The sequence below is a fragment of the Oncorhynchus nerka genome, linkage group LG9a (genome assembly GCF_034236695.1).
Source record: "Oncorhynchus nerka isolate Pitt River linkage group LG9a, Oner_Uvic_2.0, whole genome shotgun sequence".
Taxonomy (NCBI): Eukaryota; Metazoa; Chordata; class Actinopteri; order Salmoniformes; family Salmonidae; genus Oncorhynchus; species Oncorhynchus nerka.
Window position 1 is genome coordinate 54,096,108 of NC_088404.1, and position 19,593 is coordinate 54,115,700.

Genomic DNA, 19,593 nt, shown 5'->3' on the forward strand with positions numbered 1-19,593 from the left:
GACACGTGTCTGAAAACGACTGTCTGCTGCAACTGTGATGAAGCCGGTTTGCATTTGTGAAATGACTTTCATGTGATATTAAAGTAAAAGGGCTTTTTGTTTCTAGAACTGTAACGCAATTGAGAATAGATTCACTTTTAGATGGAGTGTTTGGCTGTCAGACTTAGACGGTCCTTGGATCTTAAGGAGCAGAGTTAGGCTCACCTACACGCCTTAAGAGTACATTATTGGACTAGACTACCACATGACTATTGTTTGCTAAAATTGTACATCACATTATTTAGATTAATAAAAAATAAAAAAATTATACTGTGGACATGATCATCCATAAACTTGCTGAAACAAAACCAAACAGCACTTTAGTTGTAAATTAAAAGTGCTATATTCACTGTACAGGAGAGGGCACACAGATACGCTGAAAATCCAAAAGGACTTCATTTCTTTTTCTAGGTAAAAAAAAAGCTACAAGTAACTGTGGAAATGCCGTGTGAAAACACATAAGAAAACAGCACAACCTGTGTGTGTAATCAAAACAAACTATCTTGTACATATGCTTCCCTCGATCAGAAAGCCCTTCTAGTCAATGGGTTAGATGCATATTGCAGGGGGGAAGGTGTGATGAAGCACCACTGCCTGACTAGGACTCAACGTTTGGTTGAGCTCCTGCAGGGGAGCACCTAGCCAGTCTATGGGCAAACAGCTCCTTACTAATCAAGAACATATCTAGGACACCAGACACTTCTTCCTTGAACCAATGCCTCAGGGAGCATTCCCCTAGAGCCCTGGCCAGCACGTTGCAGTTGAATCGCCTGCACCATCCCTACCGTGAAGCATAGTGGTGGCAGCATCATGCTGTGTGGATGTTTTCAGCAGCAGGGACTGGGAGACTAGTTTGGATTGATGGAAAGATGAATGGAGCAATGAACAGAGAAATTCTTGATGAAAACCTGCTCCAGAGCGCTCAGGATCTGACTGGGGCAAAGGTTCACCTTCCAACAGGACAACAACCCTAGGCACACATCAAAGACAACGCAAGAGTGGCTTCGGGACAAGTCTCAGAATGTCCTTTAGTAGCCCAGCCAGAGCCTGGACTTGAACCCGATCGAACATCTCTGGAGAGACCTGGAAATAGCTATGCATGGACGCTCCCCATCCAACCTGACTGAGCTTGAGAGGATCTGCAGAGAATGGGGAAAAACTCCCCAAATACAGGTGTGCCAAGCTGGTAGTGACATACCCAAGAAGACTCGAGGCTGTAATCACTGCCAGAGGTGCTTCAACAATGTACTGAGTAAATACTTACGTAAATGTGATATTTTGTTTTTAAATGTTTAAAAATAAATGTTTATGGGGTTGGGGTATAGTGGGTTATTATGAGGTATAGTGTGTGTAGATTGCTGAAGGGGAAAAACAATTTATTCTATTTTAGAATTAGGCTGTAATGTAACAAAATGTGGAAAAAGTCAAGGGGTCTGAATGCACTGTATTTTAATCACACAATTCACAACAGTTTGGCATTTTTAATAAGCACATTATTTTTTTCCCCCATAAATTTGTTTATTTTTAATTTTTACCATAGACATATAATTTATATAATAAAAAAAAGAAATATTAGACAAATTGCACCTTATACATACAACTGTGTCCAGAGTAGCACACACACAAAAAGATACAATTGCTCAAGTTGGATTTTTGCTGTAGCACAAACATGACAGTTTTTTTTTTGAGCCTGTAAAAAAACATTAAATATGATTAATATTATAGAAGGAGTCATACACAGGATAATATATCCTTTTAATTACAGGCTTTTTTCTCCCCCCCTCTTCAATGTACACTCGTAAGCATGATCATAAATACAATATACATACTGTATATAAAAAATAACAACAAAACAACAAGAGAAAGCAGAGCATTGCCTTCCAGTGATCGGTACATTCACTTTAGCAGGACGCCAATGCCAGCCTTAGGGTGTACAAATACCGTGCTTAGTGTGGGTTTTTGACCAGCATGAATGGTTATTTTCTCCCACGCCCCTCAACAACCCTCGGTGCTCCCCTCTCGAAACTGAACTTCTGAGTGCTCTTTCTGATAACCAGGGTCGTATTCATTAGGGCACACCGTAGCAAAAAGCGTTGAGACGTAAAACAAAAACAAGCCGTTCTTATTGGTAGTCAGTTCGGGTAGTCCCTTCCTGTTTCAGTCAGTTTTCTTTCATTCGGTGCCTAATGCATACAACCCAGGTTTGGTTGTGACTGAATAGAGGCGCCTGCTCCCTAAAATACCACCATGGTTCAGCTGCTTCACCCGAATAGTAGACAACAAGCAGCAAGTGAAGTCTCTACCGGTTTCGGGACACAGTGGAGAATCTGGATGGAACAACGCACACTGAAGAAGAGGCAAGCTTGTGACAAAACACATAGGCTACATGAAATTCCCTATTCATTATGACGACTATTCTGCGATCAAGTCCTACACCTTCTCTATGTCAAGACTTTGATTGTGTTGTTTCAGATGTGTCCTTGTTGTATTGCATTGGCTGGCAAGTACAGTACAGGAATGGCAAGACTATAATACTGATTTAACTCCAGGTTAAGTACTGGTGAGAAGAGATAGATAGATAGACAGACAGGTCCCCCTACAGGGCACATAGGATATTGCACGGTATAGAGAGAGAGTACAGCGGTATTTATCTTACAGTACCAGAGATAGTTATCTTCTGTTGAAACACACTGGACAATTGAAACTGATTGCCTTTTCTCTGCGAGGCATTTAAATACACATTTAGCATGGAGTAAATGCTACTGTTCAGGAAAGCCCGGTAGTGAAGTGGATGGAAAGGTTCGTTCATATTTTAACCAATGTCAAAATCAGAGGCGAAGGATTTGGCTGGCTCAAAGGTTGTATGGGACATACATAGCAGAGGACTGCGTGTGTGTGTGTGTGTGTCTGTCTGTCTGTCTGTCTGTCAAGGTTGGACTGTGTTGACATCAAATGAACAGAGCAGTAGTGATAACCAACCAACCACACACACACACACACACCTCTTGGTACAGATAGGCGATAAAAAATGTATTTAGTCTCAACAAAATCCCCCTTACCACGCAAGTAAAGCTGTTACAACAAAAAGAGGACAATAGCCTCAATGGCAACTATAACAACAACAATAATGATACACCAATAAAGAGACAAAATAAATTCAAGTCCTGATTTGGTTCTTAACACTGATGTCTCAGAACAACGTAGAATTGTGTGTGGGGGGGGGGACGGGCAGACAAACGACGGATGGAGGAGAAAGGCATTACAATACATTATGGCTGATAAACATTGAACACAGCAGTCGCGGTGTCAAACACAATGGCAACAGTGCTGTGATGATCGTAAGTGTCTGAAAGTCAATCCCTTGTTGCACCACATGTATTATTTCACATGAGAAGAAGTGGCACCAACTGAACACATCAAGTGGCTCGGTTAAAATGGTATGTGCTATCTGGGATCCTTGGGACGTCCCTACCCCCCCCCATTGAAGTTGAAATAAAAAGAATGGTTACGTTTCGGTAAGGTTTACGGTTATAGTTAGGGTTAGTGTTTAGGGTAGGGACGTCCCAAAGATCCCAGATAGCACAGACCTTGTTAAAAATCAACAAAACAAAACGACAAACAAAACCATAACCTGAATCCCATACACTTCACTTTGCAAAAGACTCCTGACAAGACACAGTTATTATAAACACTGGACGACCCAGTAGCACTGGAGTTCCTTCTATTTACATATTTTTAATAACATATTAATAATAATAATGTCATATTACATGTTTATAACACATCACCACAGTAGTCTCTTGAACAGGCATAGGAAACAAGTGTAATGAAGGAGCATGCAGCCTTGTGGAGAGGCTGTATCGTGTAAACTTGAAAGCAGATGTGAGAGTAGCTGAGTGTTTATCAAAATGGTGGACAGTCCTCTCAGTCAGTTACTCTGCTTTTGAGTGGCTCAAACCACTTTAGACCTCCACTCAAAAGATGGCCGCTGTAGCGCTTCTATTTATTTTCATTTTCTCCAGCCCCTCCGTGCCCCTGAGGCTCCAGCAGGGGTCAAGGGGCTTGGAGGTCAAAGTTAAAAAAGACAGGTGAGTCAAGGCAGCCGCCCTCATCCTTTTCCTCACTCTCCGTCTCTCTCTCTCGCCCATTTATTCCTCTACAGCCTCCTGACATGCCTCCATCTTAGTTCCCGAGGCTTCCTATTTCTTTCATTCATTCATCCCATCTCTCTTTCTCCCTCTCCGTTCATCTTTCACTTCACTCTCAGCCCACTCCCACCAAGCGGATGGCGCCCAACTGCATCGTGGGACGGCGGCAGACCTCCAAGGCAAGACTGGCACAGGGAAGAAGTAGAGAGGTGAGAACAGCTAGGGGAGGACAGAAGTGAGAGACGGATGCCTACATGGCCCATTCCAGCCTTGTTTCACTCCCTTCCTCCCTCCCTCATACACATTCTATCGGCATGGGGGATAGAAGGCGGTTCGGATGTCTCGTCTCTCCGCCACTCTCCCTCACACCATAAACTCGTTACTGCCATACAGAACCAGCTGTTGGGGCGGCGAGCTGAAGTCAGACTCCCTCCTGTGGCCTTCGGGGGCTTCACGCGGCGAGCTCCTACTCAGCCGGAGGCGGTGGCGACTCTTCACCCCCACAGTGCCCCTCGGGTCCCCCTCAGACTGCACTACGGGGACTCCTAGGCCCGATGAGCAGGAGGCGAGCAGGGGGCCAGATGAGGAGGAGCGGAAGCGGTAGTTGGGGGAAGGAGGGATAACCGAGGAGGAGGGGTGGTAGGAGGAGGAGGAGAGCGAGGAAGAGGCGGTGGACAAGATGGAGTCGACCGAGTCCACAGAGTCGGGTTGTCTCCGGAGGCCGCGGCGGCTCTTGGCCTCAGGCTTCCGGGAGTGGTAGGTGCCTGTAGAGAGGAAGACTTGGTTAGAGAAAAGTGTTTACTACACACACACAGACAGACAGGCACGCACCACATATAGAACACGCGCACACACACACTCTCCAGTCTCACCAGAGGGGTTGGAGGCGGCTCCCTCATGGTCCATGCTGAGGTTCTCAGAGCTGTCTGCTGTTCCTATCGAGGCCTCCGACTCCAGAGTCTCATCATCAGACGCCCGCGGCTCCAACATCAACATCTCGTATGTCAACTCCTCCCTACACACACACACACACACACACACACACACACACACACACACACACACACACACACACACACACACACACACACACACACACACACACACACACACACACACACACACACACACACACACACACACACACACACGATCAACAGGTATACATCCCATCAACATGTGGTCCTGTGTAGGTCCGTTGGTAGAGCATGGTGCTTGCAACGGTAGGACAGTGGGTTCGATTCCCAGAACCACCCGTATGTAAAAAGTTGCTTTGGATAAAAGCGTCTGCAAAAATGGCATATATGAGTTGTTCACCAGACAGTAAAAGTTGTTCACCAGACAGTAAAAGTTGTTCACCAGACAGTAAAAGTTGTTCACCAGACAGTAAAAGTTGTTCACCAGACAGTAAAAGTTGTTCACCAGACAGTATAAGTTGTTCACCAGACAGTATAAGTTGTTCACCAGACAGTAAAAGTTGTTCACCAGACAGTAAAAGTTGTTCACCAGACAGTAAAAGTTGTTCACCAGACAGTAAAAGTTGTTCACCAGACAGTAAAAGTTGTTCACCAGACAGTAAAAGTTGTTCACCAGACAGTAAAAGTTGTTCACCAGACAGTAAAAGTTGTTCACCAGACAGTATAAGTTGTTCACCAGACAGTATAATTCGTCTTTCCTCAATTCCTTATGTCCTCGCCTCGTTGTCAAAACACATTGGAGGAGAAGGTCCAAGGGCAGGTACCGTTTTTTGAGAAAGCCCCCTACAGTACTAGAGTTATAGTGAATAAGAGATAATAAGGACGACATGACAGGCTTACTTCTCTCTCTGCAGGCTCTCGATCTGCTCGGTGAGGACCCTCTCCTCTTGCTGCATGGCGGCCTGCTGCTGTTCCGTCAGCCCTGGCTCTGCCCCCTCCTCCCCAGCACTGTCCCCGTCCACCGGGACCGCTCTGGGGCTGAGGGGTGGGGAGGGCGTGTGGTGGCTGCTACCCCTCCGAAGACCACCTTTGCCCTATAGGACACAGAGCAGAGGGCTAGTTAGCATAAAGGCTAGTCTATGAGGTAAGCTAGGCTATTTGGCTAGGCTACGGCAGGCCATTAGGTGGTTAGGATTGAGGCTGATGGAACGGTTAACAGTGTCATGAAGACAGGTTCTACTAACACACACACACACACACACACACAGTGGCGACAGCCCGAGAGATGAGCATTCAAGATGGCTGGACAGTAAAACCCACAGCGAGGGACATGGTTGAGGATGGTCTTTTTAACGTTGATTTCTCAAACCTGCACAAAGCAACTAAATATGCATATTTTCTAGAATATGTTCATCAAGTTCTGATTAAAAACGACTTTGTGAGTGTTATAAAACCAACAAACTGTAGCGCACACACAGGCACGCACGCAAGCATACATAGGTGTGCATGACCTTTTAGGCTGCATGTTATGATGCGAAGCAACAAAAAAATAAAGTTCGGTCAAGATGCAAATAATGAAAACATAAAACAAACAAAGCAAGCTCATTGGTTATTTGAGTGATAATGCCAGAGGAGCCCGTGTTTGGAGGATATATTTGCACGGGTGTTGCCGGTGTTGTGCCGAAAATCCCCCCCCCCCCCTTCTAATTTCCTTAATATTGTGGCCAGAGTCAAATACTTTCTGTGGCACACATCAGAGTCAAATACTTTCTATAGAAGAAACTTCACGTCCGGATAGGCAACCGAAATTAATAACTAATGTATGCGTGTTATATTAAACATAGAGGAGGGAGAACATTTTGGCAAAAAAAACATTTCAGAACAACTATTGATGAATTATCTTACACTTTCAAAAATACTAGTCGAATAAGACATGACAGCTGACACATTTTGGCAAAGAGATGTATTTATAGACTAATACAAATCAGTAGCGGATTAAGGTACGGGCGACATGGGCAGCCGAGGGCATTATCACTTTTATACAAAGGGTTACATTTACATTTACATTTAAGTCATTTAGCAGACGCTCTTATCCAGAGCGACTTACAAATTGGTGCATTCACCTTATGACATCCAGTGGAACAGCCACTTTACAATAGTGCATCTAAATCTTTTAAGGGGGGTGAGAAGGATTACTTTATCCTATCCTAGGTATTCCTTAGAGAGGTGGGGTTTCAGGTGTCTCCGGAAGGTGGTGATTGACTCCGCTGTCCTGGCGTCGTGAGGGAGTTTGTTCCACCATTGGGGGGCCAGAGCAGCGAACAGTTTTGACTGGGCCAGACATATTCAAATAATGATTGACATATGTTCATTAAAAATGTTATTTCTTATGAGTTGTTTCATACTATTTCATCCTTACTGTCCTTACACAAATCTAGGGTTGCTACTCAGCCCGGCTTGTCGGTCGGTCGTTCGTTCTATCGGTTCGGTTGCCAGAGACACGACCAAGTCCTTCAGTCTTTTTGTTCTGTATCTATGGACGCGACCCAGTCGTTCAGTCTTTTTGTTCTGTATCTATGGACGCGACCCAGTCGTTCAGTCTTTTTGTTCTGTATCTATGGACGCGACCCAGTTGTTGGTTCTAAATGTTCCATTGCCATACTGGCTGGCAACGCTATTATCCCTTGCTTGCTAGCCAACTATGGCTAACTTACAGTCACGTCAAACAGTGCAGACAGAACAACAACAGTAGCTGCATTTGTTTAAGCTGTTTTCTAGTGACATTTATTTGGATTAATCCATAGCAAATGAGCTAATGAGGCGCGATTTCGCCTAGCATAGAAAATGTGTTCTGTCATCAGGACACTGTTGTTCAGAGGAGCTAGCCAACAACACAGCTAACACAATAACTTCAAAGTGAAACTGGAAAGACTGCAAATGAGCTGCACTTCGTTGTACCTTTTTTCATTTTTTTTGTATATATCCATAAATATGATGCCAGCTGATTCATGATTTCGACTGGCTGAGAAACGCTGCATGTCTGTCTCGTCTCGACTCCCGAAACGTTCATTATTATGGGACTATTGAAACAATGTTGCAAATGTCAGAGACAGACAGCAAAGTTTATACAAATCTCAGCTGTTGAAAACAACATTTTAGTTTAAAAGAAATGTGTGATAATGTAAAGATGCTTTTTATAGTGGAGATCAAGTTCAGAAATTGCCTGGCTGGGCTGATGAGACAGTGGATTGCGCAGTCAGATGGAACAGAGTAAATGGGCATTTTACGTCCGATTTAGCGGTGGGGTAACTTGCGGAATAGACATCAGCTAGAATGCGGTTTTAACCAATCAGAACTCAGAATTAGAACCACCAGTTGTATAACATAATCTAAACACTGCCCTATCTATCCAATGGACGAACCACAGCTCTCATTTCTCTCACATGACCTAGTAATGACCGTTGATAGTCATGAATCATAAAACGGTTTCAATTAACAAATAATAAAAGGCTGATATTTATTACAAATGTATGACAAATCAACGGTGCGAGGATAAGTGACAAGCTGAGAATATTAGTTGGCCGACTTTGGTAGACACAAATACAATCTTCTGTAGGAAAGAGATATACACTGAGTGTACAAAACATTAGGAACACCTGCTCTTTCCATGAAAGACTGACCAGGTGAAAGATATGATCCCTAATTGATGTCACTTGTTAAATCAAATCAAATCAAATGTATTTATATAGCCCTTCGTACATCAGCTGATATCTCAAAGTGCTGTACAGAAACCCAGCCTAAAACCCCAAACAGCAAGCAATACAGGTGTAGAAGCACGGTGGCTAGGAAAAACTCCCTAGAAAGGCCAAAACCTAGGAAGAAACCTAGAGAGGAACCAGGCTATGTGGGGTGGCCAGTCCTCTTCTGGCTGTGCCGGGTGGAGATTATAACAGAACATGGCCAAGATGTTCAAATGTTCATAAATGACCAGCATGGTCGAATAATAATAAGGCAGAACAGTTGAAACTGGAGCAGCAGCTCCACTTCAATCAGTGTAGATGAAGGGGAGGAGACAGGTAAAGAAGGATGTTTAAGCCTTGAGACAATTGAGACATTCAGAAGGTGAATGGGCAAGACAAAATATTTAAGTGTCTTTGAACGTGGTAAGGTAGTTATTGCCAGGCGCACCGGTGTGAGTGTGTCAAGAACTGCAACACTGCTGGGTTTTTCATGCTCAACAGTTTCCCCGTGTGGATCAAGGATGGTCCACCACTCAAAGGACATCCAGCCATCTTGACAACTGTGGAACGGATTGGAGTCAACATGAGCCAGCACCCCTGTGGAACGCTTTCGACACATAGAGTTTAGAGTCCATGCCCCGATGAGCTGAAGCTGTTCTGAGGCCAAAAGGGGTGCAACTCAATATCAGGAAGGTGTTCCTAATGTTTTATACACTCAGTGTATAGAGAAAGGGAGAATGAAGAGAATGGAAGAGAGACAGAAGGACGGAAGAGATAGCAATGTGAGGGCACGTGGACTTCATAGCATGAGGGAGGTGCCGACTTGCTGATTGACTGCGCCACAGACAAATGGGCTGACAGGACTGGTTGATTGACAGCACCACAGACAAATGGTCTGACAGGACTGGGTGTGATCTCATGGAGTATATACTAGGAATACATACCGGGGTGGCTGTGCGGGTTATGCCAATAAACCTAACAGCGATTAGTACAGGTTTCTGGAGTGGGGGGGGAGGAGAGAACATGGTTAGGGCTGAAGCCTAAACACTACATGGTGGTATTAGAAGGAAATGGAGGGTAGGCCAATTTTTATTACAACCAATTGCACTCAAATGAACTTTCATATGGTGGTAAAGTGAAATACTTCTGGAGATGAACTTAAATCATGACCGAAATCACAGCTAAAGTAATTTCATAATTGAGTGTAATGTTCTGATCACTGGGAGAATGTACGAGAACGTTGCATCTGGTGAGAGGAACTAAGGGCTAAAGATTAAAGGTGAAAGTTCAACCACTGGAAGATGGAGAGGGAAGTCTATGATGGCCTCAGTCAGATTTGTCCTGCCTGGGACCCCTGGGTCATGATCATTAGGGCATGCAACAGAAAATGCTTAAATGTTTTGAAATTAAAATTTAAGTTTTTTTTATATTGGACAAGTCCAGGAAGTCCCTCCAATTTGTATCCGGTTTGATGGCTAAAGAACACGACCCCTGGTGTCCTGGTGCCTTACCATGGACCTCCTGATGTGTGTCAGTCTGCTCTTGGCCTTGTTCTCAGCAAACTCCAGACTGTTGATGTCCTTCAGTCTGGCCCTGTACTTATTCATCTGCTCTCCAATGATCAGCTCCACACACCTAGAGGAGGATACACAGAATGAGCAACCAGTGAATAACGTGGCTTGTCCTGTTGCTCAGTCTATACTTAATAATCAAATCTGTCTGATAGGAACAGGATTCACAACAGAAATAACACATGGACTCATCTGATGAATAGCAATTGGGTGTGTGTCAGTTGTCAGTGCCTTGGTATACACACTCGCAACTATCGAGTGATGGTGGGTGTTTGTGGTGTGTTTTGTTCATTCTAGTCTGAGTCGTACGCGGTGGTCTTGCCGATGTCCTGGACACTCTGCAGGGGGTCGATGGTGTCGGGGCAGCGGAGGATGCAGGGGGCGAAAACTATGGCCAGGGCGTTGGCCGACATACGATTGGTGTCCTCTTGCAGAGTGATCCTGGAAGATCACACACACACACAAACACACACACACACACACACACACACACACACACACACACACACACACACACACACAATCAGAGGTCGCAACAAAGAACAGATGTCAAAACTGGAACGCAGTGGATAACAACCTCCCAATTATCCACCCTTCTCCCACGCACCCATTCATGGATTTAGAAGCATCGGCTTGGTGTATTGACTGGAGGGAGTTTCCGATAGTTAAGTCCATGACGGAAAGTGCACACTTTGGAAGAAGGGGACGGAGAATCGGGAGGCATCCAGTGAGTCTCCACATCCTGCTTCCCGTGGGGTAACGTGACCACTCACCTGACCAGGTGGAAGATGAGGCGCTCCAGGGTGCTCAGGTGGGTTCGGCTGAGCTGGTCAATCACAGAGTACACCCCACGGATCACCTCCCGCTTGTCTGGCTGGCCTGCGTGGGGGAAGCCACGTCATACAAAAAATATCTTTACTTCTATGGATGCAGTCAACATGGCCGCCGGTGGCACACGTCACCTTCTCGAAAGGGAATGTGTGTTCTAGTATTTGTATTTCTATGCACACACAACATATCATCATCATATCTATTATATTATATCTACACCTTCGGGGCATCTATAAAATGGTACAGAGGCCACTTTTAACCATTACTACACAGTAACATTGTAACAAATACCAATGTGGTTACTTCTGACCCCAGTTCTTACCCATGGCTCGGAGGAACTCCTCGTATAGTTCAAAGGTCATCAGAGGGTTGGGCAGGTCGCGGAGCCACTGTTTGAGCACGCTGGCAATGACGTGGATGTTGTAATCGTCCAAGTTCATGCTGCTCACATCTGGAGTTGGAGGGCAATGGGAGACAAAATTCAAAGATTTTACTGAGTTACAGTTCATAGAAGGAAATCACTCAATTGAAATACATTCTTAGGCCCTAATCTTTTGGATTTCACGACTGGGCAGGGGCGCAGCCATGGGTGTGCCTGGGAGGGCATAGGCCCACCCACTGGAGAGCCAGGTCCAGCCAATCAGAGTGAGTTTTTCCACACAAAAGGGCTTTATTACAGACATAAATACTCCTCAGCACACCCCCCCCCCCCCTCTTTTATTTCAGCTCACGAAACATGGGACCAACACTTGACATGTTGCATTTATATTTTTGTTCAGTATAAATATGACTTAAATACTATAGTTGGAGTAAACATTATAACTGTTAAACTCTTTGCTATGGACACAGTGCTTTCGATCCGGTAGTGTGAATACCTTGGACGTGGTGTCATGGGAACTGTTGCCACTACTATTACAGCCTGTGTTAACAGCCTATTTTCATTCTAGGGCATACAGTTTCTAAAATAACCTCCCTGTATCCTGTCATTATATTAACCAATCAGAAAACCTATAGAGAGTGCGGTGACCGCGGCTCTGTTGTCCCTCCCCGGTTTACAACATAACCCTACAATCTACGGTAACCTGAGCAGGACCCTGTCAATCACACCTGTGTCCAGCCCCTGCCGGAGCTCCTTGATCTTATTGGTGGAGCCAGACTTCCTGAAGATGCCCTCGGTGTAGAGGCCGTGCATCTCAATGTAGTTGATGAGCTTCTCCACCACCAGGGGCACTGTCCTCTCCTCGCTGGTCAGACGAGACAGCTCCACGCCAAACTGCCTGGACGACAGTTCCGGGTCGTACTACACACACAAATAGAAAAGAAAACACACGGATGGAAGGACGGACACACAGAAATAGAAGTTGAGAAGTACAGGCAAACAGAGGAGTTTGTTTAGGCTATTTTACAGCTATTGTAGCTAGCTACTTCACATGCTGATACTGACGTTGGATTTATTGTGTGTAGCTACACTTACTAGCTAGCCTGTGGTTCATTTGTAAATCGGCAGGTGCCGAAACAAAAAGTGAGCGCGAGAGGGGGGTGATCTGGGGAGCTCTAAAGTACCGGAAGGCATGAAAAACTAAAAATGTTATAATAAAGTATTGCCTGCATAGGGTTGCCAACTGTCCCGTATTAGCCGAGATGTCCCTTATATTGGGATAAATTGGTTATCAAGGAAATATGGATAAACCTTCAAAAAAGAAAAGACGGTGCAGCTACAACAAACAATGGGAGGCAAAAAAAGACGTGGGTTAAACCCGTCAGTGGTGACTCGACGAAAGCTTTCTGTACTTCATGCCGTTGGGAATTCTCAATTGGCCACGGAGAGGAGAATGACCTAACTCAGCATGCGTCCACAGGAATGCACAAGAAGGCCGCGCCAGCTAAAGGTGCTAGCAATATCGGTGCATTTTTTTGTAACGTCTACTGTGGAAAAAAACGGGGGGGAAAAAAATCGCTGCAAGTGAAGCCTCGTATGTGTACCATATGGTTAAACACGGACTCGGCTACAACGGCACCGACTGTCTTGTTAAGCTCAAAGGTGCCTTTATTTCATGACTCAAATGTTGCGAAGAACGAAAGCTGAGATGATTATACAATTCATGTTTTAGGACCAAAGACTGTGCGGGATATTTTGGATGATCTGTCCCCGATCGAAGGTGAGCCCGTGCATTTCGCAGTTGCCAGTGACGCCACGAACAAGGGAAATGGAAACATGTCTCCAGTGTGAGTGAGAGAATTCTCTGATGGAGTGCACCAAGTTACATGACTTTTATGAAGACCGTGATGAAACTGTAAATGGCTTACATCAAGCTCTGATGAACTGTCTGGAAAAGCACAAACTGGATATTAGACACAGCACAGCCTATGCAGCAGATAACGCCAATGTCAACTTCAGGAAATACCACTCCGTTTTACCAGTTATTGAGCAGTGCCAACAATCGCATTATGAAAGCTAATTGCCCAGCTCACATAGCTCATTATGCCTGGAAGCACGCCTGCGGTCAGCTGTCAGTGGATGTTGAGACAATTGTTTTAAAGATCGACAGCACTTCTCAGTATCTGCTTCCCGAAGAGAAGTACTGAGTGCATTTTTTTGCCTTTGTTGACGTTGAGTGGCATGAAATTCTGCGACATGTCTCTCTCTTCATCCAGCTGTCGATCGTCTCCTGCAAAGCTGGTCAGCTCTTACTTCATACTTCAGGTCCCTTGGGGAGACCTGTCCTGTGGCACTGAAGACTATTTTTGAGTATGAAGAAAAAAACGGAAGCTGCTGAGATTTATCGGTGCTTTTTCCACAACGCGGGGTGTGTTTTTGACCAACTCGTTAAAAAAAAATGGAGGAAACAACACTCTGCATCACAGATGTTTATGAGGAAGTCCAAAAGTTCAACATGAAGGTGCTTCAGCGGAAACAGGACAGCTTTTTGGATACCAGACCAAGCAGCTGATGGACAAACAACTGTCAGCACAAAGGTCCAAGCGGCAACAGGACTTTGTGAAGTTCTATGACACTGTCATTACATACATTGACAAGTGGTTTGATTTCTCACCAGAAAATGTCATGGTGAAACTGACCAGCCACTATAATGCTCTCCTTCACTGACCTGGAGCAGGTGGAGGTGGCCCTCAAAATGACAGAGACAGTCAGTATGGACCAACTATATGAGGAGCTCTCCTTCACTGACCTGGAGCAGGTGGAGGTGGCCCTCAAAATGACAGAGACAGTCAGTATGGACCAACTCTATGAGGAGCTCTCCATCACTGACCTGGAGCAGGTGGAGGTGGCCCTCAAAATGACAGAGACAGTCAGTATGGACCAACTCTATGAGGAGCTCTCCATCACTGACCTGGAGCAGGTGGAGGTGGCCCTCAAAAGGACAGAGACAGTCAGTATGGACCAACTCTATGAGGAGCTCTCCTTCACTGACCTGGAGCAGGTGGAGGTGGCCCTCAAAATGACAGAGACAGTCAGTATGGACCAACTATATGAGGAGCTCTCCTTCACTGACCTGGAGCAGGTGGAGGTGGCCCTCAAAATGACAGAGACAGTCAGTATGGACCAACTATATGAGGAGCTCTCCTTCACTGACCTGGAGCAGGTGGAGGTGGCCCTCAAAATGACAGAGACAGTCAGTATTGACCAACTCTATGAGGAGCTCTCCATCACTGACCTGGAGCAGGTGGAGGTGGCCCTCAAAAGGACAGAGACAGTCAGTATGGACCAACTCTATGAGGTGCTCTCCTTCACTGACCTGGAGCAGGTGGCCCTCAAAAGGACAGAGACAGTCAGTATGGACCAACTCTATGAGGAGCTCTCCTTCACTGACCTGGAGCAGGTGGAGGTGGCCCTCAAAATGACAGAGACAGTCAGTATGGACCAACTCTATGAAGAGTGTTGTGCCGGGAGGAAATACAGAAAGCCAGACAGGATGCCACAAAATCCACCAGTGAGAAGTGGGTGGCAGTTTTCCAAAACCTAGGGAAAGCCAACTTGATCAACATGTTCAGGATTGTCTCATTTGTCCTCAGTGTGCCAGACTCAAATGCCTTTGTAGAGGATTCTCTCTCTGGTGACCATTTAATGGCCAGACTCCAGAAACAGTTGCAGCACAGTGACAAATCGGATCAAAAATGAACTTCAATATCTGTGATCTGTGACTTGTCATGTAAGGACTTCTCTCTGGCTATGCAAAAGGACGAAGAAGGACTGTTGAATTAGTCAAGAGCAGCAAAAAATATCCATGGAAAAAGTAGACTTTGAGTGACTCATTCCCCTCTTTTCCTCTTTTGCATTTTAAATGTTTTTTTGTTGTTGTTGTTTTTTAGCTGTAAAGGTCCAAATTGTGATTTCTTTGATCATTTATTTTGAGGTTTATTCACATAAGTTTACATAATGACACAGTTTAAGTAAAGCTATAGACTAAAATGGAATATAAAAATGTCTTGCCTTTCCAATTGAATAAGAATATACAGTGTATATTCATTCACACAACACCATACCCACACCGCCGTGGCACCGTGCACAGGCACGCCACCTTTTGTCCCTTAATTTGTAGTGAGAAAGTTGGCAAACCATGCCGCAATATCATCGCATTTGCCTAGTGACATAGAGCAGAAGAGTAAAGGGGGTTGCAAAAGTTGAACACAAGGCAAACATTGTTAGCCTATAGGGTCCCGTAAATGTTTTGCCTTTTAAAAATGCATTTCGTGCCATTCTATGTCATTTTACATGACTGGAGACTTAGAAGAATCTTCCTACTGCGCAAAAGATCGAAATAACAGGCAAACTGAGAATCTGAGCTCAATAAAAACAACCTCGTCTTGAATCCATCAATATAACTAGGTGTGTTGAGACACATATTGTACAATACGAGGAGGAAGTTATAGTCCTAAAAAAGCTTTCCCGTTTCACTCACCGGCGGCGATGGCCGACGCACTAGTGCCAAAAAAAAGCATATATTCTTGTTTTACTTTGTACAATAGGCTACTGTTCGCTTGACCTATTTGGGAGTTGAGAAAATATTGTGGTAGCCTACAGACAGATTAGAGTCTTCTCTTTCAGCAGGAGCAATTTGCTTTCCAACCTGTGTTTCCCTGCAATTGTATTTGAAATATTGTGAAAGGCCTGTTTTTGATGCATGCTGTTCCCCGACAGATTTAACCACGCGTTCCCGACCCCTTGTGATTGGGCTACACACAATTCACAGCTAGGCAATACATTTTATTTATTTTTAAAGCTATTGATCCTCTGTGGCTAAATTAGGTTTATAGTCCTAATCCTGGTGTAACATTCTGAATGATTTCATTTCTTCCTGAACAGACAGCAGTAGACTGCAGCACGGTTCCCACGGATATGATTCTATAAGGAAATAAATGACAAAGTGCTACGCTGGAGAGATGAGAGCTGCAGGCTCGTGTCTATCAGAGCAGAGGGAGGGGGAGAGATCATAGAAAGTCAATCTCATCCTCGGGGCAGCAGCATAGACTAGTGGTTAGAGCATTGGACTAGTAACCAAAAGGTTGCAAGTTCAAATCCCCGAGCTGACAAGGTACAAATCTGTCGTTCTGCCCCTGAACTAGGCAGTTCCTAGGCCGTCATTGAAAATAAGTATTTGTTCTTAACTGACTGCCTATTTAAATAAAGGTTAAATAAATCCTAGCTCTGTGTGAGATAGACTAAATATGTGCTTCTCTCTCTTCCCATGGCAACATGTTGGTCTCAAGGCTACAATGTAGAGCCAACCATGAGCCCAGGCCTGACCTTAATTCTTATCCGGTGCAGGCTGAAAATGTACGCTTTCACATTGTTTTTTAAGGGGGCAGGAGGCAACTCGAATTAACCCTGATTGCTTTAAAAAAAAATGTGCATGGCAAACGGTGAAGATTATTTTTCATGCCACGAGCTAGCTAGCCAGCCCAAAGAGAGAGCATTGCATTATGGGTTTTGTAGTTGACTTGAGCTGCAACAGATTTCCTCAACGATTTTCACATTGCTACCAACCTTGTTATAACGACAAAATTTGTTCATCATTTTTTTGATTGGTTTTCCCCATATTTGTGTTATTTAACACTGTTAATCATAGGAATTAGTGGTTTGGATGGATTATCCCTTTAAAAACTACAACATCCCTGCAAGTACTTAATTGTCTCTTGCCTGATACTCTATTCCTTCTTTACATTCTTAATAATGAATACACAATAGCCTCTTACCTTTTTGCTACATTTCGTGGTCATCCTAGAGCAGCACTTTCTATGGCAGGCGTACCGACACACTGTCGAAGAGGACACAGAGTCAGACACAATCTCTACACCCTTACCCAACCTTTCAACGCTAAGTCTCCAACTGTCAACAACAAGCAATCTGCATCCCCTAACCTTTAAGCAACGTTCTAGCAATGCTTCGTGTCCAACCACAACCTGTCATTCAACAAGCAGACCACAAAAGGCTTAAATATAGAGTAGGCAGTCTGGAGAGAGAAAGCTGCCAATGCCTGTGCTCGAGTGAACATTAGAGAGCGGATGGAGAGGAGATAGATTTATGAGAACAGCTGGACACAATTTGATTAGAGACACTTAAGAGGCAGCTGAGGAAGAGGGCGTGTGTGTGTGTGTGTGTGGAGTGGAAGGGTGGTAGTGTGTGTGTGTGTGTGTATGTAATGGTGGGAGTCTGTGTGTGTGTGGAGTGGAAGGGTGGTAGTGTGTGTGTGTGTGGGGGGGGTTGTATATGTGTGTGTATGTAATGGTGAGAGTCTGTGTGTGTTTGTATATATCAGTGGAGGCTCCTCCTCAGAGGAAGGGGAGGACCATCCTACTCAGTCAATTTCAGAAAAATGGAAATAGTGAAACATTTAACAAGTTTAGATACAACTATACTAAATATATTCACGTAACAGGAAAGTATTCACACCCTTGTTAACATTTAGATTTTGTGTCACTGGCCTACACACAATACCCCATAATGTCAAAGTGGAATTATGTTTCATTTAAAAAAAATATATATATATATATATATGTATAAAAAAAAGCTGAAATGTCTCGAGTCAAGTATTCAACCCTTTTCTTCATATTTTCAAGTATGGTGGTGGCTGCATTATATTATGGGTAGCTTGTCATCGGCAAGTACTGGGGAGATTTTTTGGGAGGCGATGAAAAGAAACAGAAACGAGCTAAGCATAGGCAAAACTCCTCCAGGAAAACTTGAATCAGTCTGTTTTCCAACAGTCACTGGGAGACAAATTCACCGTTCAGCAGGACAATAACTCAAAAACACAAGGCCAAATAAACACTGGAGTTGCTTACCAAGACGACATTGAATGTTCCCGAGTGGCCTAGTTACAGTTTTGACTTAAATTGGGTTGAAAATCTATGGCAAGACTTGAAAATGGCTGTCTAGCAATGATCAACAACCACCTTGACAGAGCTTGAAGAATTTAAAAAAGGAATAATGGTAAAATATTGTACAATCCAGGTGTACAAAGCTCTTAAGAGACGTACCCAGGAAGACTCATTGCTGTAATCGTTGCCAAAGGTGATTCTAACATGTATTGGCTTAGGGGGTTGAATACTTATCTAATCAAGATATTAGTGTTTAATTTCCCATAAATTCTTAAAACATTTGACTTTTTCTTCCATTTCGACAGAGTATTTTGTTTAGATTGTTGACAACAAAAAAAGACAATCAAATCCAGTTTAATCCCACTTTGTAACAACAAAATGTGGGAAAAGTCAAGGGATGTGAATACTTTGTGAAGGCAGTGTATATCAAATCAAATCGAACTTGTCACAAATGCGCCAAATACAACAAGTACCTTACCGAGAAATGCTTACTTACAAGCCCCTAACCAACAACGCATTTTGAAGAAAATAGAGTTAAGAAGTATTTACTAAATAAACTAAAGTAAAAAATCTAAAAAGTAACAATTAAATAACAATGAGGCTATATACAGGGGATACCGGTACCGAGTCAATGTGCTGGGGTACAGGTTAGTCGAGGTCATTTGTACATGTAGGTAGGTGTAAAGTGACTATGACTAGATCATAAACAGCGAGTAGCAGCAGTGTGAAAACAAACAAAGAGAACAGTCTATAACTTGGGTGACTGGAGTCGTTGACCATTTTTTTGTGTGGAGTGTATGTGTGGAGTGGAACTGTTAATGTCTGTGTGTGAACTCACGTTTGCAAACGCAGGCCCGGTCCATCATCCAGATAAGAGAGGAGCAGTATTCGCAGTAGGTGGGGATGCTGTACTGGGTGGACTTGAAGATGTGCCCATTGTGCTCCTCAACCTACAGAGGGTGATCGAGGGGCTCAACTCAGTTTGCCATAAAGATACAGCCATCAAATG

The 19,593-nt window shown here is 44.2% G+C and overlaps 1 protein-coding gene across 6 annotated transcripts in view; it reads right to left on the reverse strand.

The window, feature by feature from the left end:
• Positions 1-1,471: 1,471 nt before the first annotated feature.
• myo9ab (myosin IXAb) overlaps positions 1,472-19,593 on the reverse strand; it is a 220,952-nt gene continuing 202,830 nt past the window's right edge. For 3 of the 6 annotated variants that reach the window (XM_065022697.1, XM_065022695.1, XM_065022694.1), the window contains exons 34-44: positions 19,423-19,534; positions 17,460-17,521; positions 12,354-12,546; positions 11,569-11,697; positions 11,189-11,294; positions 10,725-10,856; positions 10,356-10,479; positions 9,789-9,842; positions 6,005-6,198; positions 5,060-5,202; positions 1,472-4,951 (exon numbers count right to left, since the gene is read on the reverse strand). In XM_065022697.1, coding sequence (XP_064878769.1) covers positions 4,551-4,951; positions 5,060-5,202; positions 6,005-6,198; positions 9,789-9,842; positions 10,356-10,479; positions 10,725-10,856; positions 11,189-11,294; positions 11,569-11,697; positions 12,354-12,546; positions 17,460-17,521; positions 19,423-19,534 — 1,650 coding nt within the window. In that variant the 3' untranslated portion in view covers positions 1,472-4,550. The remainder of the gene's footprint in view (positions 4,952-5,059; positions 5,203-6,004; positions 6,199-9,788; positions 9,843-10,355; positions 10,480-10,724; positions 10,857-11,188; positions 11,295-11,568; positions 11,698-12,353; positions 12,547-17,459; positions 17,522-19,422; positions 19,535-19,593) is intronic. The other 3 variants (XM_065022699.1, XM_065022696.1, XM_065022698.1) reach the window with 2 other exon arrangements.